Source organism: Dermochelys coriacea, chromosome 1, assembly GCF_009764565.3.
Source record: "Dermochelys coriacea isolate rDerCor1 chromosome 1, rDerCor1.pri.v4, whole genome shotgun sequence".
NCBI classification, from domain to species: Eukaryota; Metazoa; Chordata; order Testudines; family Dermochelyidae; genus Dermochelys; species Dermochelys coriacea.
The window spans coordinates 280,575,308-280,601,118 of NC_050068.2; the positions used below are offsets into that span (position 1 = coordinate 280,575,308).

General features: G+C 40.6%; 1 protein-coding gene and 1 long non-coding RNA gene across 3 annotated transcripts in view; one reads left to right on the plus strand and one right to left on the minus strand.

Annotated features, from left to right (window-relative positions):
• PPP1R12A (protein phosphatase 1 regulatory subunit 12A) overlaps positions 1-25,811 on the plus strand; it is a 224,151-nt gene that overhangs the window by 59,214 nt on the left and 139,126 nt on the right. For both annotated transcript variants that reach the window (XM_038397391.2, XM_038397399.2), the window contains exon 2: positions 14,080-14,210. In XM_038397391.2, coding sequence (XP_038253319.1) covers positions 14,080-14,210 — 131 coding nt within the window. The remainder of the gene's footprint in view (positions 1-14,079; positions 14,211-25,811) is intronic.
• Positions 14,065-22,383, minus strand: LOC122455921. The gene is made up of 2 exons (XR_006274441.1): positions 21,255-22,383; positions 14,065-21,050 (listed from the first exon to the last, which is right to left on the minus strand). It is a non-coding gene; the product is annotated as an uncharacterized LOC122455921 (long non-coding RNA).

The window sequence follows — 25,811 nt, forward strand, 5'->3', positions numbered from 1 at the left end:
GTCGATTTCTTGGCCATTATTGATGAAGGGAGGGCAGTGGCACAGACCCCTTTGCAGGCTTCATTAGTCTTGGCTGCCAGCCTCAACGGCAGCAGCAGCAGTGCCCATATCTTCCTTGCTGAAGCAGGATTTTTAGTCACTGGGGTAGGAATGGCAGGGGGAAACGATCCAGTTCCCCTTCTGGACAGGGCCAAGGCCTGACCCAAACCTTGATCAGGCTCTAAGCAGGCCTTTTGAAGGTGCGGCAGGTGCACCATCCTCTGGCACAACACCTGATCCTTCGCCTTTGTTTTTTGAATCATCTATCCCACTTCTACCATGCTTGGTCCCAAATAACATTGGACTGCTGGGTTCTTTGCATGGTAGAAGTAGGATATTCTCTCCAATTCTGCTCCTCCTTCTCACGAGCAACTACTTATCCAAGAGGTTTAGGCTCCTTGCCATAGGAGTTGTGGAGGAGTTTCCTCAGGAGCTAAGGGGCAAGGGTTTCTATTCCTGCTGTTTCTTAATCCCCAAAGCAAAGGGTGGGGGTGGGGGGTCTGAGACCCATTCTATACCTGCAAGGACCCAACGAATTAATGGTGAAGTTGGAAGTTCCACATGGTCTCTCTAAGCACAATTATCCTTTCCCTGGATCTGGGAATCTGGTACGCCACCATTGACATGAAAGATGTATACTTTCACATAGCCATTCGGCCTGCACACAGAGGATTTCTATAGTTTGTGGTCGACCACAAACCTTATCAGTTTATGGTCCTCCCATTTGGTCTATCAACAGCCCCCCAAGTGTTCACCAAGTGCATGTCGGTTATAGCAGCCTTCCTCCGGAGGAGGCAGGTGTATATCCCTACCTAGACAACTGGCTGTTCAGGGGGCGCACCAGGGAGCAGGTGGAATTTCAGGTCTGTTTAGTCAGATCCACTTTCAAAAGACTGGGCCTCCTCCCCTAAGGTGAACAAGTCAACCTTATCACTGACCCAAAGAATAGAGTTCATCGGAGCGGTGCTGGACTCGGTACAGTCAAGGGTGTTTTTACCAGAAACCCAATTCCAAGTTATGTCAAATATTATTCAAGGCCTCAGGTGGTACCTGACCACTACTACAAGGGGATGCCTGAGTTTCCTGGGCCACATGGCAGCCTGCACTTGTGTGTCTGGCATGCCAGACTGAGGCTCAGACCCTTGCAAGTGTGGCTCACATCTGCCTGCCTGGGGAGCAACAGCCTGGACTCAGTGGTGAAGGTGTCACAATGCATTCTCAACCCTCGGATGATGTGTGAAGGGATGTGCTGGCCGCCATTTCCTTCAGTTCCCATTGGCGGGGAATGACAAACTGCAGCCACTGGGAGCTGCAGGGGGCCGTGCCTGCCGACGGTCAATGTAAACAAAATGTCTCATGGCCCGCCAGCAGATTACCCTGATGGGCCATGTACCGAATGTTGCCGACTCCTGGTTTTAGGCATAGCTGTTTATGATACAAAGTAAATTTGGGGTGTGTGTTTCATTTAAACAAACCTTTATGATATTTTTTCCAGATTGGAGCAGATTTCAACCACTCTGGAAGGAATGAGTGTACAGGGTGAGACTACGCTGAAATGATCTCTCTGTCCCTAAAGAAGTTTTTTTTTCCTTTTGGTTTTTTTTTAAATAATTCAGTGTCACTGAACTTGAAATCTGCACTCAGGACTTCCTTCAATACCTCAAAGTACAGTTCATCTCTGCAAAGTTACATTGTTTGAATATCATTGTGAGGCTACATATTTGTCTCAGTGACTAAAATGATATGCTGCTTGTAAATAGTTCTTTCAGTGTGCTACAGAAGTTTGTAATGAAATATATCTGCATTGTGGAAGTTGATGGGGAAAGGATGAAGACTTTGACAAGTGGAGGAATTTGGGACTCTTGATATGTGGAAAATAGTGGGGGACTTTGATTTTGAGAAGCATCTTATTTGGATGCTTTTGCTACAGCAATCAGCAGTGAAGTAATTAATATTGAGGCTTAAAGTGTCGTTAGGTTGCAGCGTTACTACTGCATTAACATGAATCTATGCTTCAGTTTAGCATTATTTGCAGATTCAAGCAGACATCACTGCATCTGTATACATGTGGTTTAGATTTATAAGGTTTTCATCACAGTCATGAGGTAAATACTTTGGTCTTTTTAATGAAAGCTTAAATTCTGGAACACAATGGTGTGGAAAGAGTGTGATTCAGCTGCAAATGGCAAGGAACTGTGGCACGCACAAGCTATTTATCATAGGAGGCACAGGTTATGATGCCTATAGTTAGTGTCACCTGACACTGTCCATTAATAGACCCTGTTTTCAGTTATTTATACCTTTGCCAAAACTTAACCATTTCAGCTGAAATTTTCCATGCTGGGTGGCTGTTACAGGCTGATTTTATTTACTTATTTTTTCAAATTTCAGGAAAAAGTCAATTTGTTTTTTAGAATGAGGTTGGGGGGAAAGTATGCATTTCTTAAAATGGGCAAAACAACATGTAACTGTTCTGTTGAGAATCTCTAGCGCCTTCATGCTTGGAAGCAGCGGGTTGCCTCTTTATCAGCTTTGTGCTTCTTGCCGTCTCTGAAAAACTCTGCCCAAATTTGGTCAAATTAACAGCCTCTGAATATGTTTAGAAGAGATTTACTGGCCAAGCCAAATGAAGCCTAATGCTCAACTTTGTGGCATTTGTTTGTGTGTAACATAATAAATTTTGAAGACCATAGATCATCAATTGCAAAACTTCAGGGAATGTTCTAGGCATCAGTGGAAATAACTCCATTGAGTTTGGTAACCATTAGAAATCGGAACAGCCTGATATCCACATATTGTCAACTTGGTGCTTCAGGTAGAGGAGCATTTTGACATCAGAGGTAATTCAGTCAGTCCTCTCTCTTTCTCTCTCTCCAATTAATTTGCATACTTCAATTCAGTTGGTTGAAATAAGTCAGCAAATGAAACTGCAGTTCATGACTGAGGTGGTTTGACAGAGTGAGAGGTGCTTGATTTCAGGCAAGTTTTACCTTTGCCCAGTCAAAATTGTTTTTGTTAATCTAAACACCACCCGTATAGTGCTGTAGGAAGTCCTCTGCTTGCAGCTCCACATGGGCGCTGCCCTGAGGAGAGATGAGCAATGTTTAAGGTTACTGGAGGATTTGGCTGAATTACCTCTCATGTCATGATGCTACTACTCAGGCTTCTCAGCCTATGGTACCCTGTGGGCACTGTCAAGGGCAAGTGGTTGTTGATGTGAAACTGCTAAAGCAACAAAGGGAGTGGGGAGCAATTTAGATGACTTAACAATACAATTAAGATTTAGTGGCAATATCCTATACAATTGCTATAGGTTCAGGGGTAGACTGTGTTCCTGTTCCTCCTACCATATGCTAGCTCAGCTCACATAAGCAATGAAGTACATAACCCTCTAGATAGAACTTGACGGCAGGGCGGATTTAATTTAAATCATGATTTAAATAGTCTTCTTGACTAGTGATTTAATCATGGATTTCTACATAAAAGTGCATTCCTGTTGGTTGTTATAACCTTAATACATATTCTTCACAACTCAGAGATAGATGTAGGTTTCATTTTTAGAAGGTACACACCATATATATTTTTAAGTGATTTATTTTGAAAACTTTTCAGATTAATTTTACATCTATATCAGAAAATGAATGATTGTTTTGGTTATTTCATTTACCAAGGTAATTGAAGCAGATAGTTTATCTCCCAATGACTTCATAAATATCTCCATTTCAACAGATTAATCATTAATATTTGGAGGATTTTCTTGCCATGCTTTATTAGGAGAATATCACTAGACAGACATCTAGATAGTTTTAGTTAACTAAACCAACAATGTTATGTTTTCCGGATTTTTTTTCTTCAACAGCAAACATAATATTTTAATAAAACAAGCATATGAATCTTTGAATTTAAACATTCAATTTTTTTAAAATCAGGTTTGTTTTTGTTAAAATTGTTAATTAAAATAGTTTAAATGAAATATTTAAAAAAAATCCCAAAATTAAATCAACTATGTCAGCCAGGTCAACATGAGAAACTTAAAATATTGGCTTCTGCAGCTAACTCAGTTTTCTTCACCTTCATTTTTCTGTTTGTTCATAATCTGGAAAAGAAAAACGAGCTTTCCTGCTTTTTCAGGTCCCAACAATTTCTCAATTTGGAATGAATTAGTCCAAAGAGAGAAAATATTCTTTCTACACCGGCAGAAGAAGCTACTGCTGTTAAAAGTGAGATTATCACTTCAACGGTCTCTGAATCCAAGTGCTTAAGTGACTTCCACCAGTTCACTGGTGTAACTTTCTTTAAAACATCAACAGCAAACGTATTTCTTGAATAGTTCACACTTAACTCTAAAGTTTATAATAGTTGGGATTATGGAGGGCTGATTGCTGGATGTCCATGTCATCACCAACTTCTCTTCTTCAGCAGTTAAGGTTTGACCCTGGTACTGAGTATGGAGAATATGTCGAAGAAAATGAGCTGGAGATGGTGCTTGTCCCATTTTTTTTAATGCTTGTAATTTAAGTCTGTCATTGCATATTTCTCTTTTTAAGATCTCACTCAGTTCCTTCCAAATTTCAGCAGCAATAAAACAGCTATTTCCCTGCGTTTTTTTTCAAGGCTACAGAAATAGGCTTGAGGGTACTCGGCATGTGTTCAACATTTCTCTTAAGCCCAATGTTGAGAACTTTGGCTCTGACAGTGCCATCTATTTTTTCATGATTTTGTTCACAAACTGTCATCAGATTAGGCCAGTTGTTGATATAGTGCTCAAAACAGTCCACTACTGAGTTCCGTCACGCGTCTTGTGGAAGAGCTAGCTTGGTTCCTCCCACTTTTTTTCAGAGCAGCTGCTGCAAAGTGGTTGTTCTGGAAGTATTTTGCAATTTCAGCAACATTAGCCTTTATTTCTGGAACAGTCTTTGGCTAGGAGGTGCATCAAATGAATACTGCAACCGTATGTTGTTAGCTTGGGACTCTCTTAAAAATTTCTTCTCATCTTGGATACATTTGCAGCATTGTCTGTGACCAAGCTGCATACTAGACATTTAAATTTTTTTTTTCAGTTTGTTACAACTTTTACTGCTACTTCTTGTAAGTATTCTGCTGCATGTGCATTTCCTGATGTATCAATTGTTTCTGTAAGGAAGACACAAGCACATACAACAGGATTATTGTGGACATTGCTCCACCGATCATGACTCAAATTAACAATTTTACCCTCTCGACCTTTTGCACACTGCTCAATTTCTCTTTCATACACTTTATCCAGCCTGAGACATCTGTTTTGTTGGGTGGACTGTATCCTGGTCTTAATGTCTGAACCATGTTAATGAAGTGTGGGTTCTCAATCATATGGAAAGGAGAGTTTGTTGCATAAACAAACTGGGCAATTTTTTCATCATTTGCCTCTTTTTGTAATTTGCTGATTCTTATCACAAACTTATCTATGGTTGTTTCTGGATGATGAAGACTTTTTTTCTTTTTGCTACAGGTGATATACTGTGGCTATGTGACACGCATGATGTAACTGATACTATCATTCGCAGATAACTCTGAAACTATAGAAAATGATGGTGATCTTTAAGACTGATAGTCTTCAGAATCCTGTATGTTGAGGATGGATTCTCCTAAACAAAATAAGTCAATGTAGTTGTTTAATTATTATTACCATACTGCTCATTTAGTATTATTCGTTGCATTCACTGACACTCAGTACTACTTTAAAGGTGAAATTATAAAAGGAAGATCTGCATATTTAAGCTATTTATTTTTCATCACAATTGCATCTAAAATGATAGTACTGTAGAGTAACAACTATATTTTTTTTCTCAAAGTGAGAATTCAAGAATAGTCCAGAAGAAAGGCAGTCTTTAAGGAAGAAGTATGAAATAAAAAAGCTTACCAACCCGAAGATCCTTCATGTTCAGACATGTTCCTTTCATCATCTTCAACTCAGCTTCCTCCTGAGAAGGAACGCTTCTTGTGATGTTGTTTCATTTGGGCAACCAGACCTTGCATTTCTTTGTTGCACTGTTTGCATTTTGCACGCATGCCTGTCTTACCCACAGGTAGAGGAACTTCATTTAAAATATTCCCAAACTGGGTCTCTTTTACAGCCTGCTGCCATTATAGGTTTTCCCTTCTAGTGAGAGAATGGTATGGTAGATCTGAAATCAGTGAAGGCTACACTCAAAGACCTCAAGACTTCTGGAATATGTTGGTCAAACAGTTTCACTTTTGTTTCTACTGCCTGTCCCTCCCTCCTCACATTTATCTCCAGACTTCTTCTCCTTGTCCCAATCTATTCCGCTGCCAAAAATCTTCTATTCATTGAACTTTTTGAAACTTTGCACTTTTAGCGAGAGGTAAGGGATTGACTCTATGTACACAAATTTGCAAAGGGTCAATAGGATTGACATCTAATACTTCTCACCTCTTTCTTTATATATATATTTATATATATAAATAAATAAAAAGAACATGTTAACGGCAAAAATGATTATATAATATAAAAAAATAAACATTTTTGCCGTTAACAAGTATGTTCTCTCTGGAGACACAAATCCACAGTATGAGAACTGCAAAACTAAGCATCTCTGATTGTATCTTCTAGACTGAGCACTGAATCCTGTTGGGTAGATAGAAAGATTAACCTAAATGATCTATACAGAAGCCCCTGGGACCCCATAAGATTGGGTCCCTAATCCATGAACTATTGAAACTCATTTACAAAACTTAAACATTACATGAATATATTGTCTCATACTATAGAATTAGAATTTATAATCCCTATTGCATGATGAGATAGCTTTGAGCTATAATGTATCTTTATCTTTAGATCAGTTTTTCCTCAAAAATCTGTGTTTTGTTGGTTTTTTTTTTTAACATCATTGATTTTTATGCATCCTGCTTGACAGTTACATTCTCCAGAGATTCCGTCTGCTTTGGGAATTCTCCAACATAGGGCTGCAGGGACAGAGCAGGACTTTACCTAGAATTGCTGCTTCTGGCAGCCAGTTGCTACTGTGATGGTGGGCACTGAAACTGAGAGCAGAGAGAAAAGGAGTACTTGTGGCACCTTTAGAGACTAACATTTATTTGAGCATAAGCTTTTGTGAGCTACAGCTCATTTCATTGGATGGATGAAGAGCAGAGAGACTGTCTTGTGCTTTCATTGCTCGCTCTACTGGCAGTGAGGAGGAGGAAGGGGCCTCCTCTGGAATGGGGTTGTGGAGCTGGGCCCTGAGGATGGTGATAGAGAAGACTGGGGCAAGAGGGAGAAGGTATAGGACTGGAACTTGGGCAGGAGGTAAGGGAGGAACAGGACTAGGATGTGTGTCTGCAGAGTGGTAGGTTGGTACTGGCTCAGCTTGGAGGGATCAGGACTGGGGGATGGGGCAAGAGGGTCAGACTTTTTTAAACCATTAGAGTACACTTTCCATCAGAAATCTTGAATTCGATTATGGAATTTGAATCTAATCATTCCTCTGCTATCAGCAAATAGCTGTGAAACCTGTTGGCAAAGTGTGTCTCATCTCCCATTAGTGGCTGAATTAGAGAAGATGACAACCTACTACTGCTGTTAGTTACTCTGTTAGCTCAAATAGCAGAGGTTTGTTATGGATCTACAGGTTCTAATCCTGCTGATAGAACTTGTTTTCTTTAGTTTGCTTTTTTTTTAAACCTAGAAAATTGCGTCCAAAAAAGTACACTATAAAAAAATGTTAATTTGTAAATGCAGGCACTCGGGGGTTAGGAAATAAGGTTGTCCTTGCAAACTAAATTATCACCTTTGTGTGAAGGCATTTTAATAGTTTTTAATTACATAGTGTCATTCTGTTTTTTCCCTCAGGACTTCTGCATGCACACTGCAGGCTGGCTCTTGCCTCTTCTTGCAGATAGCATTTCTACTGCTTTCTAATATGCTACTTACTGAAAGTTTTAATTGAAGATCATAGTGCCTGCAGTAGCATGAGACAGTAGGACGTATATATTTTATCATGCCTTCTAACTGATATATTTAATATAAACTAAGCTAATTTATAACATGAGGGTTGTAACATTACTCATTTTACACATGGGAAAACTGAAGCATAGAAAGTAACTTCCTTTGGTCATACAGATTGTGACCTAGCTGTAATAGAGCCCAGGTCTTGCGACTTCCAATCCAGTCCATTAGGCCTAAAATCAGATTTTTGGGTATATTCCTGAGGGAACTAAAACAGAGCATGACAGATAATCTGCATCTTAGATATTTTATTATAAAAGAAAATGTTGTCCCAGAGCGTACAATAAATCTTTCAGCCTTGTAACTTGTAATATGTTGCCCTATATCTACATTATTGCATGTTACTACTTTATATATATCTATATATCTATCTCAGCATTGTACTGAGGGCAAATAAGGTAAAATAAAGTTTGGTCATAGTAGATGGTTTGCCAAGTTACTATAAATAGGGTTTGTTTTCCTTATTCCTTTATAGGCAGAAATCTCAAATTAGTTTATAGCTCATATGGGAGGTACTAATCAGATGACAGTTTAAGATGTATTCTTGTGCCACTTTCTTTATAAAGTGTTAGTGAAATATTAGGCTGAGAAATCTCGTACTATTTAGAACATAAAAACTGAACTGAGAGTTCTATAGTGTACTTGATTGATGAAAAGTAAAAATAAAACGGGGAAATATTTAAGATTGTATACCAAGATATGATGTATTCAGTAATACCGCACAACTCTGCTCTGTGGTGCAGTATTTAAATAACTGCAACAAGCTTTTTCCTTACCAGCATTCTGGATTTTTAAATTAATACCATTAAAATGTAAACGTATTTTCCTTTCACAGGAAGGAGCAATGTATACTGAATTCTTTAAGCAATTATCTTTTATGGAACTAAACTGTCTAGATAGCTTAACTCAGTGGCTCTCATCCTTTCCAGATTACTGTACCCCTTTCAGGAATCTGATTTGTCTTTTGTACCCCAAGTTTCAGTCACTTAAAAACTACTTGCTTTACAAAATCAGACCTAAAAATAAGTCACATCATGCTATTACTGAAAAAATTCTTACTTTCTCATTTTTATCATATCATTATAAAATAAATCAATTGGAATATAAATATTGTACTTACATTTCAGTATATAGTGTATATAGAGTGGAATAAACAAGTCATTGTTTATATGAAATTTTAGTTTGTACTGACTTTGCTCGTGCTTGCTGTGTAGCCTTTTGTGAAACTAGGCAAATATCTAGATGAGTTGATGTACTCCCTGGGAAGACCTCTGCATCCACCCAGTGGTATGCGTACCCCTGGTTGAGAACTGGCTTAAAAGTTTTGAGTGTTTTTTTTTTTTAGAGGTGCTTATGAATAGAATTCCCTCCACCCCAGAGGGCTTAAGTAATTCAGTGTTAGTGACCTTTATAAACACCAGAGAGAGAGCACTTTACTGAGAAATAGGTTCATCATACTCTGCAGTCAGTTCTTCCCAAATGACCTGGTCTACTTTACAAGAGGCAGTTAGCTTTCATGTACCTGTTACTGGAGTATGAAGCTATTTTGTGTAACTTTTTAAGAATCTGGAATCTAGCAGGACTGTGTGCAGACTGGATCCCATTCACTTAAGGATAGTCAGGGTGCTGTTTGAAATTTTGTAAACATTTCTTCACTATTTAGTGTAGACCTTTATTTTCCAAAACAGAGGTCTGTCTTGGAATTTACATGGGAACAGGATTGCTGGTGCTATGTGCTGAACTCATCAGTCCTAGAGTTTAAGATTAACGGTGGGGGTGGAACACAACTTTTTCCTGTCTTAAATACATTTCCCTTTTGCTCTTCAGTATTCTATCCCTATGTCCATTACCAGAAAATGTAACCAGCCATTGTATTACTTGATTTTGCTCTGGTTCGCTTCTCCCTGGCGTATTTATTTTGTACTATAGTAACGGTGCATGATATTTTGTACTGTACATCCTATAATCTTATATGGTGCATACACTTCTTTCCTTTATTATAGCTTTCAGGCTATTGCATGTTAAGGTTGAGAAGAGCAATCTGTTCTGAAGCCACGTCTTTCAGTTCAGCTTACAACTATGCAAAGTTTGAGAAGCAGCTGTTAGTCTGATTCCGCAAAAGGAAAAGGAGTACCTGTGGCACCTTAGATACTAACAAATTTGAGCGTAAGCTTTCGTGAGCTCCATCCGATGAAGTGAGCTGTAGCTCATGAAAGCTTATAGTCAAATAAATTCGTTGGTCTCTAAGGTGCCACAAGTACTCCTGTTAACTATGCAAAGCTTTCCTTTTTGGGCTAAAACTTCGGTGGCTAACAATAGAGGCAATGATAAAAATCACTTCTAAAAGTGAATACGGTGATAAGAGGCCCTACAAAAGAGGAAGGAGAAATGAAAAAAAGAGGAAAAGATAAAAATTAATTTTACTAAATTTGTCTCTTGATAGTATGACATTAAGCCCTTGCTAATATCCAAGTTTTCTTTTCTAGAGAACACTATAGAGAATATCCAACCAAATCACCTGAGGTGCTGCTGAAGTCAGTAAATACATATTTTTTTTAATTTAGGGAAAAATCTATCCTAACTGTCTCCAGTTTTCTTTGATGGAACTCATTCTAGCATATTCAGATTTGACATGAACATGCAAACACATTATTTAGATTTTAATACATGTCCATGTAGATTGTTACAATCTGTGTGCAGTGAGCATTTCTATAAAGCCTTTAAAATAATAATAGATAGTTGAAAAACATCTCAAGTTGTCTTGCCTGATCAACTGCAGGTGCTTTTTCTTTTCCTGTAGACTTACAGTAACTATAGCGCACTTCTAATCCTGCTTTAGTATTCAGAGTACAAAGGAGACTCCTATAAAGAACGCATCTTGTCTTTGAAAATCCCAACCCCACCAAAAAAAAGGCTGAAGTCTGTACAGTACTCAATCATACAACTGTCTTCTCTCTTATAGCCTTCAGTTTCTTGGTCTCTTCAGCTTGTCCTTTTAAAATAATAACAAAGCCAGCATAACTTTGTTTTAACAGTTGCTCAGTTTCTTCATACTTAACCAGTTGTTTGTTTTTGTGTTTTGAAGAACCAGTTTCTTGAATCAGTTAAGAACTATAATAGGCAGTAAAGTCATCTTAAACCCATCTGCACCTGGGAAGTAAATGACAAGTGTCTTCATCCAGTCTATTATAGATAATCATGCTGGTTACACATTCCTGTGAAGCTAAGAAAAACAATCTCTGATAAGACTTTCAAAGTATATTTAAGCTATCCTGATTCTTGCCATATATGGCACGATAAACTGACCAAATTTGGTCAAATATTTTAAGCCAGTTAGTCATATGTCTTTAAATGTGCTGCATGTGTAAGCTTTTGATTCTCTTAGCAACAATATTTTTATGGGTATGTGGTGGCAGTTTCTCTTATGTATACTTCAAAAATGTGCAAGAGGATTGTTCTGTGTACAATTAGTGCTACAAACAAAAGAACTGCTATTTTGCTGTGCAGAATACACTTCAAATACTTTTTTTTTCCAGATAATGCTTTTGAAAGAGAGGTTGCCACATCTATTAAGTGCAATACCCAATTATTGCAACATTGAAAGCTGCGTAGTTAAAATTAGTCAGGAAATGCAAAGGTTAAGTTCCAAATCTAACGTTAATTTAATCACATTATTTATCCTGTACACCAGACAGCAGAGGTGGTCAGGGGTTTTTTTGTTTTTTTGGGGGGGGGGGGTCCAGCTCCAAATTTCTTGGGGAAGGTTTAGTCAAGGTCCAGACTCCAGAGAATATAATAATAATTAAAAAAAAAAAAAAAGTAAATAGATTTCAGTGTCCATTCAAAAGCATCTGGTGGTCCAGATTTAGCCCCCAGTTCTCCTGTTGACTACCTCTGCCATACGGTATACTCTTAAACTTGATTATTGGCATTAGTCTATGAATTTTTAACCAGAAAAACAGGAATAGAAAATATTGCATATGTGCATTGTAGCCAAGTTAACTTTATTGTTTATACTCGATTTTTGTTTTTATTCTTCAGTGAAATATTAATGTAGTTGCATTAACAAATTATTGCATTTAATTTCCTTTTCTTTGAATCATAATATGATCTGCACTGTACAAAGAAGGGGAAAGGGATTTTTGGAGTAATATTAAATCATTAAGTTTCAGTATTATGGCAAATTTGCAGAAAATTGTATCAAAGTGAAAGTATATTATAAATGTACGCTTTATTTGCATTGTATCTGAAGAATAATACATCTGAAGGGTTTGGGACCTCTTCAATAAAGGTGCTTCTTTCAATTTCGTAGCTTGTTGGAGTGGGGGAGCGGCATATTGTGGTATAATTTAGTAGATAAACTCTGAGGAAAGGTCTTGTGCATCTGGCTGCTTGAGTCCTTGTTGTCCTGAATCAAAAAGGCCCTTCTCTCTGCATTCTGCTTTGCCCTTTTAAGGGCAGCAGTATGGAAGTTGGCAGGGAAACCTACTGTACACCCCCATGTGAGGAAAAATACTCTAACAGGGAGCAGGAAAGCAGAGCAGCAGGTGGTCAAGTTGAGGAACTAGAAAATGTCTGTTCTTGTATATTTATGCAGCACCAGCAAAGGTGAATATGTGGTAATTCATGCAGCAGTATAACAAGCGGAATACACAGGGCTATATCCTTAGGAAACACATGGATTATCTCTCACAATATACTGAATCTGATACTCGGGCATGTGCCTTTTAAAGGTACAAATTCGTAGATAGCCAAAGGGTATATAGTAGCTCGGGGTGGGCAAACTATGCCCCCATGGGCTGGATTCGGGCCACTAGCCATTTTAATCTGGCCTTTGAGCTCCCACTGGGGGGCAGGTTCTGGGGCTTACCCCGTTCCGGTGCTCCAGCCGGGGAGCAGGGTTGGGGGCTGCTCTGCATGGCTCCTGGAAGCAGTGGCATGTCCCCCCTTCGGTGCCTACACGTAGGGACAGCCAAGGGGCTCCGCTCCACACCCTGCTCCTGTCCCAAGCGCTGCCCCCGCAGCTCCCTTGGCTGGGAACCACTGCCAATGAGAGCTGCAGGGGTGACGCCTGTGGATAGGGCAGCATGCAGCAGAGCCACATGGCCGTGCCTTCGTGTAGAAGCCGGAGGGTGGACGTGCCCCTGCTTCCGGGAACCACCTGAGGTAAGCACTATATGGTCCCATATGCAATATTAAATGGAGCCATGTTGTAACCAGGTTCCCCAGCATAGTTATAGTTGTAAACCAAGCTTTATAGGAAATGCCCTACTTAATTTTCAATGTTGCGGATCCCACAATATTAGGTTTCCACCACAATTTTGATTTTTAATTAGCTTACTTTGCACAGTCCATAATTTTGCATACATTTTGAGTATACAATTAGTATTGTACTGCACTAATATTCAGTGCCTGTAAAATGTAAAAGATGAATGTGACTGGACTTGATTTCTACAGCAATTGGTTAAGACTTTTAGTCTTCTGAATTTTATATTGTACAGGTCATTTTTTTTAATGAATGTAATATAGCTGCAGCAAAATATCTGGTTGTTTTAAAAAAATAAATTAGACGGCATAACATAGAGAGTAGCCTCATAGCAAAGTGTTTATATTGTTGCAGCAAATTTTTCTTAAACAAATAGGTCTAGTCTGCCTTTTCCAAATTACTGTTGTTAATAAAGGTCCATTACAATATTGCTTCTGCGCAATTTTCCATGACTTGTGCGCAACTCTGCCACAATGATTTGAAGATCATCCCGTGATTCAAGGAGGGCCTTATTTATAATAAAAAAATAGGCCTTAGGTAGAACAGATCCATTTGAGGACTTGGTAGGTATTCGTGTTAGCTTTCTTGAGCAATTTTTCCTGTTTTTTTAATTTTTATTTTATTTTGTTTGGTTATTTGTTTGGGAATTTTCTTTTTGATGATAAAGAACTAAAACTTAACTGCTTTTTCTGAAGGTTTTTCCAAGGAAAAAAAAATAAATTTGAAGCAAGACTTTAATGTGAATTTTTTAATGTTTCTTTCTTTCTAGGCTTGCATAGATGATAACGTAGATATGGTGAAATTTCTGGTGGAAAATGGAGCAAACATTAATCAACCAGATAATGAAGGCTGGATACCTCTACATGCGGCTTCATCCTGTGGATATCTTGATATAGCAGAGTAAGGACTCTTTCTCCTATATTAAAAAACATTTTGTGTATATAATTGTTTTGCTGATAGTCTATCAGGAGCAGATGGCATTCATAAACAAGTGTTTTTAACTTTAAGATGTGGAGCTATCTGAGACATTTTTGTATATTATACTTTGTAGCTGTCTATTCTTTTACGTATATACCTATTGGACATCTTAAAGTTGCTTATTTTCCTTTTTAGGCTCCTTAACCAATCACAATTTTCATAGGGCCCATTCACATAAGTCACAACAGTCAAGTGACAGTTTCAAAACTATTTTCCCTGTAGTACAGTTGGGATTTAATATTTTTTTATTTGTATCCTATAAGCAGGTTGAAGCCATGTCTAAGGTTAGTTACCAATTCATAATAGGTTCCATACTTCGGTTGTATTAGCAATTTTGATGCTTTAATTTTTCAGTCATGGGGATTGTGTAACTTCCTCTCCTGGTTCTTCTGGTGGTGTAAATTAGAAATGGCATCATAGAACAGACTTTTAGGGTCAGAATTAAAGATCAGTTATGGACATAGTCAGACACCCACATAGTCTAGGAAGAGGCTTTTTCTTCAAAAGCTGCTGAGTGCTTCTGAAGATGACATGATAGATAACCAAATTTCTCCAGTTGCTATGAGATCATTGTCTCCACTGGAAGGAATGATCCGTTTGCAATAAACTTACTTCGATAGGTGTATATTATTCTGACCCCTCTTCATATACATTTCTAAGTGTTGGCCACCATGCTGCTGTTGCCATAAAATGGCCTTTGTGTGTCTGTCTCTTGTCTCTTTGGGGTAAGGCAAATTCCATTAGTTCTGTAGTATGGAGGGTACTGTCTGGTCCAGCATGTTTTTTGAATATATAGCTACCCTAGTAATTCGTATGACAAAGGACTGAAATTGCAAGTTCGGGGGTAAGGTAATTGCCATCCTGGCCCATGAAAGGTTGGGAAGTGTTTATAATGAACCTAAGGGCTACATGGATAAAAGATTAGTGGAAAAAGCTGAAGCCTGTCTTTTGTGTACCAGTTTTACGGCCAAGAATTGAGAGAAGAGACTGTTTTCATCATTTTGCAAAAGATGGGACATATTGTGGCTGATGGATGCACAGCCTCTGTAATTTGTGTTCTGCCTTTAGATATTGTGAAAGTATTTGTAAGAAGTTTCACTTATTTTGAGTATGTATTGAAAATATATACCTTCTCACAATGTGATAGTTATTTAAGTCAATAGGGAAGTTCTCTTTGGAGTCATACCATTTCTAAAGCATTAAAACCAGTTAAGCCCTCTGCTTTCTTCCCAAAAAGGGTGCTAAAATAAAAATTTTGATTCAGCATTCCAATTTGCTGTGGGCAAGCAGACTCCAAGCTCAAAGAAAAGAGTGTTGTTTCCCATACCCATGGAAAAACCTGCTCCTTCAACTCTTGAGTAGTTCTCTGTGAAATGTACCTTTCTGCAGAAACTAGGTACCTGACATTTTATCTTCTCTTCCTGCCTTGCCAGGACTTGTCTGCAGTGGTCTCTAGCTTTCCGCACAAAGGGGATGTTATTGGATTACGGTACGTTCTCCCTGCATTTTTTCCAATGGACCAGTGAGTAGGAGTGTGGGAGCCAGTGTTGGAATCCAATTTGCAGACAGGGAGCAGAGGATATAGCAGGCGATGCAGCAGGCTCGCCAGGTTGGCTGCTAGGATAACTGACAACACAGCTAAGGCCCAAGGAGCTGTGAAGATGAGCTACTAAAGCCGATTACAAGCATTTCCACATATAGTAGAAGGGAAAAAGGCCCTGAGCAGGACTTGGGGCCACATCACAACTATTTGAGACTAGTGTAACTGAGCTCTGGACAACAGGAGAGGGAGGGAGTGCATCCTTAAAAATAGACACAATTTACATTAACAGGTGTTTTCAACTGTGAACTAAAATTGTGTGGTTTGAAGGTATTTGGGGGAATGAGAGAATTGTCACAGAATTTGGAGTTTTGTCCTGTTTCCCTCTACATACATGGGGCACATCTGTTCCTATGAGAAAACACAAACTTTCTTGTAGTATCTCAGGTTGGATGCAGTTTCCTCTATTTATGACTGGATCCAGAAATTATGTTCGTCTTTGAGTGATGGTCCTTACATATATTCCACTTGAGGTGTGCATGCTTTCAGGGTGCCTCAGACAGGAAGATTTTTGCTGGCAATGTCTGTTGATTTGCACCTGCATTCTTCTCCAAATGCTCCAAATTAACGGGGGAACGGGTGGTCAGCAATGACCACTGCACATACCTCTGTTGCCTAGGGAAAACTCATACTCCCTGCAAGTGCAATATATATCAGTTCTTCCCTCGCCAAACCTGTCGATCCTGAGAGTTCAGCCTTAGAAGATTCCTGATGGACCATGCAATGAGGCCTGAGTCCAATCGTGGCACATCAGACCCTCTGTACCCAGGTAGAGGTATTGAGAAGTGCTTCTCCAAGCATGGTAGTATCTGGCTTTGAGGATAACCAGAACAGGGCTAAAGACTCCGCTAATGCCTTTGAAACAGACTTGAGGAGGGTAAGAGCAAGAAATGTGAGAAATTCCCCTCCAGGTCCTCATCAGAAAAGATGTCAGAGAGGAGGCCCTCTAAGTCGGGCAAGATTCTGTGCCCTAGTACAGGAGCATCAGGAGCTGCCAAAGAATAAGGTACTAGCGAGGAAAAGAAGGCGGCAGCAGATGCCTCCTATGCAGACTATACCAGACTGGTACCAAAGAATGTGGCCTGTCTGAAGCCAGCAATATTAGTGCCACCAAAGGACACAAGGCTGTCCATTCTCCATCAAGGGCTAGATATGCTGCCAATTAATGAGGCCGTCTTAGAACCAGCCTCTCCAGCCACTGGTGCTCTCATTCCAAGAGCAGAAGAAATATTTTGTGCCATCTAAAGGGACAGCATACTTATTCTTGCACCCCACTCTGAACCCTTTAGTGAGGCAAACAACACCATCCAAGATCTCCACCCACTGATAAGGAGGCCACACATTTAGATCTCTTTGTAAGGAAGAACTTGAGTGAGTTTGCAGTTCCACCTAGCAAACTACCAAGCGTTGATGTTGAAAGCTCATTTTATTAATTACAATGAGTTATTTGAGTTCACCAGTAATACTCATTCAAGAAGATAGACTTAATTTCCAATCAATGAAGATAAATTGCTAGCTATCTTGGCCCTCCAGGCCCCAGTGGATACAGTCTCCCACTTGATGGGAACTTCACGCATCTGGCTGTGTGGCTCCAGATTTCCCAGAGAAATTCAATCCATTATGATTTGGCTTTTGAGGGCAAAAAACTAAATCATTACCTTCCCTCAAAGACTCGAGCAATCCTTCACTCATTCAATATCAACCATATAGGAAATACCGCAAGTCTAAACCGTAGAAGTGACAACCAGCTCCCAACCATTCTGCCATCAGAGGGAGGGCATATGACCTGCCTAAGAAACGCTAGAGGATGAAGTAAAGTGTAAACAATGTCATCCCTTCATTCTACTTTCAGCCTCCCACCAAGGAAACCTTTTGACAGGACTTTTGAGAGCTTTAGTTTAGTCCACCTGCCACGGTTACATGCTCAGGATTCTTATACTCCATTTGCTGACTGCCTAGCTAATTTTTCCCAGGCTTAGTACCATATAACATAAGACAGATGGGTTCTGGAAACTATCACCATTGGTTACATCGGTGGTGGGCAACCTGTGGCCCACGGACTGCATGCAGCCCATCAGAGTAAACTGATTGCACGCCGTGAGACATTTTGCAGATGTTGACTGTCCTCAGACATAGACCCCTGCAGCTCCCAGGGGCTGTGATTTGCCGTTCCCTGCCAATGGGAGGCAGCAGGCCACAGGGATATCTGCAAAATGTCTCGTAGCCCACAATCAGCTTACCCTGATGGGCCACATGCAGCCCACCACTGGGTTATCTGATAGAGTTGCCCTCTCTTCCTCTTCACTTCCCTCTTCAGGGACCCCTCTCGTGAGCAGATGCTCAGATAAGAAGTAGACTTCCTGTTCTGTGTGGGAGCCATAGAACTGGTACCTCTTCAGCATAGATTATTTTACCCAAGATATTTCCTCATCCCCAAAAGGGAAGGAGGCCAGAGGCCCATGCTAGATCTCAAATGAACGTCTTCATCTGTGGTTCAGACGGTAGATGTTTAGTGAGGCTTCAATAATCTCGTCACTAAACAAGGGCCTCTGGTTTTATAGCTGTCAATTTGAGACTTATTTCCAAATAGATATATCCACCCTGCACCCTAGGATATTCCAGAGATTTACCATGGGCCCAGGCCATTACCAATACAGAATGCTCCCCTTCATTTCTCAACAGCACCAAGAGTATTTACAAAAGTGTTACTTGTAGTGGCAGCTCACCTGTTTTGTCAAGGTTCTTCTACTTAGATGACAGCCCACAGAGAAATCAGATTTAGGAAGTACAGAGCCTTATTGTAGGGTTATTTGCCCACCTCCATGAACATGTGGCACAGGGTACTTGGACCCACCAAGAATCCCACTTGCACATAAACTTTCTGAAGCTGTTTGCAGTGCACAAATCCTGCAAACAATTCTTCCTCTTTCTTTGGGCCCCTCAAATCTGGGTCATGTCAGACAATGTGACAGGCTTACTTTATCAACAAACAAGTAGGCAGGGAGTAAAGTCCACCCTTCTTTGCATAGAAGCGGTCAATCTATGAAAGTGTTGCATTCACCACCATGTCGCCCTATTGGCTGTGGACTTTCCAGGAATGCATAACACATTGGCAGACAGCCTCTGCAGAAAGTTCTCCAAAGATCACGAGTGGGAGCTATACAACTTGATGCTATAGATAGCTGTTGGAAGTGGAGATTTCCATCGTGGGATCTCTTTGCGTCTCAGGAGAACAAGAAGTGGCTGACCACCTGCTCCAGAGCAATTTAAGGCCACAACTCCAGAGCTGATGTGCATATTACTACCCATCTTTCTCTTACCTTGAGTCCTGAGGAAGATCAAACAAGCTGGAGCATTGGTTATCCTCATTGCTCCTCAGTACCCCAAGCACTTCAGATTCCCGAGTATTTTTTGGAACTCCTCACATCCAGGTATCTATATTTCCCCTCTTCCCAGACCTACTAACTTAAGACAAAAGCAAAATCAGATACCCCAGCCCAGCATCCGTCTATCAAAAAGTGTGGTTTTGGATGGATGACAGACCTAGAAAAGTCATGTTCAGAGGTGATGCAATCCATCCTTAGCAAGGGTAGTAAAGATTCCATGAGAAAATGTTACGCAGCAAAATGGAAAACATTTCCATACCTGATGCCAGCACCATTAGATGCCCCCTGGAAATTTCTGACATCCCTACTATTGTGGGTTATCTCTAAAAATGACAGGACTATACATCAGCTTCTTGTGAGCCCACTTGGCAGCTGTTAGCACTTTTCATCCTCCAGTGGACTGTCTTTTCTAATATTATAGTGAGATTTCTGAAAGGACTGATCCAAACCTTTCCTCCAGTGCTGAATCTACCCATATATGGGACCTCAGTCTTGTCCTATCAACACAGATGCATACCCAATTCTAACCTGTAGCTTCCTGTTGATTCATACATTTCTTTATGAAGGTTGCATTTCTGATTGCAGTCACCTCTGCTAGGAGAGTGAGTTAGGTGTCCTTATGGCTGACCCTTTCTATATAGTCTTTCATAAGGATAAACTTTCCTTGAGATTATACCCTAAATTGAGTCCTAAAACAATCTCAGAATTCCATCTGAACCAGAGCATCCAACTACTGTCTTTTGAGCGAAGTTCCACCCATTAGAGAGGACAAGAAGCGTCACTCTCTTCTACCTACAAAGGATGAAATCATTCAGAAACTCCCCCAGACTGCTTGTTTCCTTTGCTGAATGCATGGGAGATAACTTCATCTCCTTACAGTCTGTTCAAATGGATTTCATGCTGCATACTGCTTTGTTGTGAGCTCCTCAGGATGTGAGGGCACACTCGATTAGAGCCCAGGCTGCATTAGTGGTCTTGCTTCAAGACCTCCCTCTCTGAGGTCTGGAGAGCAGCTCTGTTCATACTTTTTGTACTGGGAGCGTAATGTCTCACAAGTGTCTACAGCAGAAGCATCTCTCAGAAGAGTAGTCCTCCAGTCTGTGGTACAGCAAAGTTCCTTCCATCCTCCTCCTCAATAATTATTGCTTATGAGTCACCTCAAGTAGAATACACATAGGTACCACGACTTGAAAAAGAGAGGGTGGTTACTGTCCTTGTACAGTAACTGGAGTTCTTTGAGATGTGTGATCCCTATCTATATTCCACGATCCATCATCCTTCCTCCCTCCTGCAGAGCCTTATTGTAGGGTTATTTGCAGTAAAAGGTGACTGGAGAGACTATTTGTCTACGCTGCAACATATGTTCTTGGTTCAAAGCATGAGGAGGAGAAGAGCGCAGGGACAGACCAACAGATGCTGCTGGCAAAAATCTTCCAGGCTCAGGCACATGCAGTGCATACACATCTACAGTAGAAAACAGAGAGGGATCTCACATCCGGAAGAACTCCAGATACTATACAAGGGGGTAAGTAATCCTTCTTTTGTGTCACAAGTTTTGGTTGCCGAAAAGAAACTTGAAGTGTTGGGAAAAGTTCATATAGTAGCATAAATTGTCATGGATTTATAAGACTTCAAAGAAAAGCCAATATATTTTTCTAAAGGTCGTGAAGACTTTTCCAAACATACATCAACACAAGTATATGCATTCAAGCATTCATCTTCTTTCTAGCATTTCCTTTAGGATGTGAAGATTGTGTTTTCGGCGTGGAGTGATTCCTGCTCCTTCCTGAAGGAGTACTTGTGGCACCTTAGAGACTAACAAATTTATTAGAGCATAAGCTTTCGTGAGCTACAGCTCACTTCATCGGATGCTGTAGCTCACAAAAGCTTATGCTCTAATAAATTTGTTAGTCTCTAAGGTGCCACAAGTACTCCTTTTCTTTTTGCGAATACAGACTAACACGGCTGCTACTCTGAAACCTGCTCCTTCCTGGGTTTCTTTTTGCATCAAAGGGCCGGGGGCAGTGTATTCTGATGACTGTCCTCCTCTCATTGGAAAAAAAAGACTGAGAAAGTGGAGTGTTGGATCTTTGTACTGCCCACCCTGCAGCTGCTGAAGTGCTTCTGCAGCCAAACAATCTGCTCTTGTGTCCCCTGCTACTGTCGTAGGGGATCCCTAGGGGCTTCCTTTCAGACTTGGATGGGCTTATAGTTTATCTATCTTGGGATAAGACCCCTTTAAAAAAAAAGACTTATTTTGTGTATAAATCTTAACTTATTGCAAAGTCAGGGTCACTGGAAAAAATGCTGTACTAAATTTTACTTTTAATTTTCTCAGATTTCTTACCTTGATAATCCAGAGCTTGAATCAAGATAAAAAGGGGCACTTTCCCTCCAAGCATTGCTGCTCTGAGCTGTAGGGGGCATCTAATGCCAAATACATAACATATAAATTACACCCATAAAAGTACATTAGACGCTAAGGTTGCCAAGTTGATTTTGCAGTCTTAACATATGGTTGGATATGTGTAAATTTTCTAGGTTTTAAAAAAGCAAATTAAAGAAACAAATTCCATCAAATGGCATCGTAGTGATATCCATATGATCATCCAGGGGGGTTGGAACCTTCAGGTCTACTGCACAGACCACTGCAATTTGAGCTAAGGGTAATAACTGATAAAGGATGACAACCTCTACTACTGCTATGTGGAGCTGCATTAGAGGGGGATGAGACATGTTGCCAGTGGGCTTCACATATATTTACTCATGGTAGTGGGATGGTGAGAGTTGTGAATCTTGGATTCCAATCCAGGGTCTGGTGGAGGGTGTGTTCTGGTGGTCACAGGCCCTTCTGTCCCTTCTCCTCCAATCTCTCTCTATCCGAGTCCTGTCTCTTTGCTACCCCAGCTCCTCTGTCCAGTCCTGTTCTTCTTGCCTAACTACTGTTTCCCAGTCCCAGTTTCTCTGTGTTTGTAGGGGTAATTTAGTTAAGTGGGATGCTGGAAGGCTGACATCTCTATAGGACAGAGTTAAAGCTTGCAATGCACAATAGTGCTACTGGTAAGTTGAGAGTCTGTGGTTGGAGGAATAGATATTTTATGACACCTCAGTACAGAACTCATTTCCCCTGCTTTTTGAACTGGGTATATTAACAAAGCTTTAATACATGTATGTTTTTTTATGCTTTTTAACTGGCAGGGAAAATTCCTCTGCCAAGCAGAAGTCAGAGCTCCCTTACTGAGTCTCCATAATACAATACATTTTCAAACCATTATTCAAACATTCACCAGTTCTTGCAGTCTCGTGTTGTAGGAAAACCTGTCCCATTTAGACCTCTGGAGTGAAGTGGGAATAGTGCATGCTTCTCAAAGGTTAAACCTGCCTGCCTGTGTGTGGCACAGGAAACGTGTGACAGATGACCAGAATGAGGAACATGTGACAGTTTAAGTATAAAATCTGCTTTTTAAGGGCATCTTATTTTGTGAATCTAAATTTTTAAACCTTGTCGCCCTTTTCTTTACCGCAAATTAATCTTTAACAGATTAAAAACAGATTTTATACATAACTATTATCTGTTGCTTAGGCTGTGATGCTCAGTAAACCATGTGTATTCTACCTTTTGTTTATTTGGAGCCCAAGGGGATGGGGATTGTTGTGTGGGGACAGTGTCTGAAGAAAAGTCCTTGCTCAGCCTTCTTGTGTGGAAGGTGGTTTATGGAAGGAGAAGGATTCCTGTGTCCATGTTGCTCCAAAGTTCAATTAATGCAGTCCCCTCCTCGGTTAGCTGATCCACTTCCAAAAAAACAGTTCTTATGTTCATGACGTACACCTCTACCCTGATATAATGCCGTCCTTGGGAGCCAAAAAATCTTACCGTCCTATAGGTGAGACCTTGTTATATTGGGGTAGGGAGAGGAACCACTCCCTGCCCCAGCTCACCTCCTCTCTGCCTCCACCTCCTCCCCTGAGTGCGCCGCTGCCGCTCTGCTTCTCCCCCCCTCCCTCCCTCCGTGGCTTGGTGCGGTAAGCCTGGGAGGGAGAAGAGGCGGAGCTGCGGTGCACTCGTGGGAGGAGGTGGAGTGGAGGTGAGCTGGGACAGGGAGGCCACAACAAGTAAGGGGGGGGGCGCAGAGGAACCGCTTGCAGTAATGCTAATTCGGATATAATGAGGTAAAGCAGCCCCACTCCCCGGAGCACTGCTTTACCGCATTATATCCGAATTCACGTTACATCGGCCCACATTATATCGGGGTACAGGTGTATACACAGAAGTTAGATTAAAAAGATATTCTGCCGGAAAGTTGCAACGTAATCCTACTTTCGTTCTTAGAATTCAGAACGGTTACATCAAAGAACCCCAAAACAGAGACAAAGCAGGCTTCTCCTTAAAACCAAGAGGTACAGGTTACCCCACCTTACTGTAGGCTGGCTTTCTACAAACTGACTGCTCTCAGATCGTACGCCTCACTACAGAGCCCCCTGCCCTGCAAGCAGGACTAAAACTCGTGCTGCTGCGCCACGCTGTGCCCTCCACCCCACACAGTGTTAAAGTAATAGTTTGCCATTCCAACACAGTCCTCAGGACACCACACACACACACATAATCTATACCCTCATTGGGGTGACTGCCTCCGTCCTATTGGCCCAGTTAATGTCTACCTTCCCTTTTAGAGGATGGCAGTGGTGGCTACTGCTGCTCAGTAACTCCCAGGTGTTGCAGTTGAGAGCATAGAGGGACCTGGGAGGGAAAGAGGAAAGCTGCTCAGGAGCTGTTTTTTGAATAGGGAGAAGGGAGGGGGAGAAACTCTGTTGGGCAACAAGTCTTTAACAAGAGGGAAGGAGGGGACAAAAATAACTCAGCCACTCCCTTCTTCTCCCCATCTATGACTGGGCCAGCAACTTCCTACCTGAAAACTATTGTTGGTTCCTTCTGGTTTATTTCCTTCTTCACTTGCATCTCTTTTGGGCTTTGGACTGACAGAGAGGGGCATAAGGCCCCAGAGCTGCAGGCGGAGCATCTTCTCTTGCCTGCTTGCAATCCCCTGTCACAGAAAACACCACATGAGAATGCACTGAAGTATAAATTAGGTATTCATAGATTCCAAGACCAGAACGGACCATTGTGGTGATCTACTCTGACCTCCTGTATAACAAAGGCCATTGAAATTTCCCAAAATAATTTATAGCTCATGTTTTAGAAAAACATCCAATCTTGATTTAAAAATTCAGTAATGGAGACTTCACCATGATCCTTGGTAAAATGTCACCCCATAACATTCTCTTCGTTAAGCTAAATAGATTGAACTTCTTGAGACTGTCACTCTAAATCAGGTTTTCTAATCCTTGAATAATTTATGTGGCTCTTCTCTGAATCCTCGAGTTTATCAACATCCTTCTTGAATTTTAGGCACCAGAACTAGGCACAGTATTCTAACAGCAGTCTTAGATGAGGTAAATACAGGGATAAAATAACCTCTCCAATCCTACTTGAGATACCTCTGTGTAGTATGCATCCCAGGATCACATTAGAACTTTGACCAGTGTCACACTAGAGCTTATGTTCAGCTGATTATCCATTCTGACCCCCCAAACCTTTTTCAGTGTAACTGCTTCACAGGTTAGCGTCCTTTATCCTATAAATATGGGCTACAATCTTTGTTCCTCGATGTATATATTTACATTTAGCCATATTAAAACACACATTGATTTGCATCCAGTTTACCAAGTGATCCAGATTGCTCTGTATCAATGACTTGTCCTCTTCATTATTTAACACTCTACCAATTTTTGTCTCATTTGCAAACTTTATCAGTAGTGGTTTCATGTTCTCTTCCTGGTCATTGAAAAAAATGTTAAATAGTGTAGGGCCAAGAACTGATACCTGCAGGACCAACTGGAAACACACTCACTCAGTGATAAAACCCCATTTATAGTTACATTTTGAGACCTATCAGTTAGCCAGTTTTTAATCCATGTATTGTTTGCCAAGTTAATTTTATATCATTCTAGTTCTTTAATCAAAATGTCATGTAGTACCAAGACAAACACCTTACAGAAGTCTAATTCAGCACTAGTTACCTTTTCCAGGCAAACTTGTAATCTCGTCAAATTAGATAACAAGTTAATGACACTTTTTTTCTATAACCCATGTTGATTTGCATTTATTCATCCTCCTTTAATTCTTTATTAATTACATCCCCGATCAACCACTCCATTATATCATCAAGGATTGATGTCAGACTTACAGGCTTGTATTACCCGGGTCTTTCAGTTTACCTTTTTAAATAATGGCACAACATTAGCTTACTTCTGGAACTTCATCAGGTAGAAGCTGTACTGACTGCAATGGAGAGTGTAGCATGCAATGCAGTACGGTTATGAGCTCTAACACAAAAGGCACTGCACTCCCTTCCTCCTCCTCCTCCAAAAAGTGCTCCTGAGCAGTTCTCCTCTTTCCCTCCCAGGGTTCTCTTTGCTCTGAACTGCAACACCTGGGAGTTACTGAGCAGCGGTAGTCACCATCGCCATCCCTAAAAT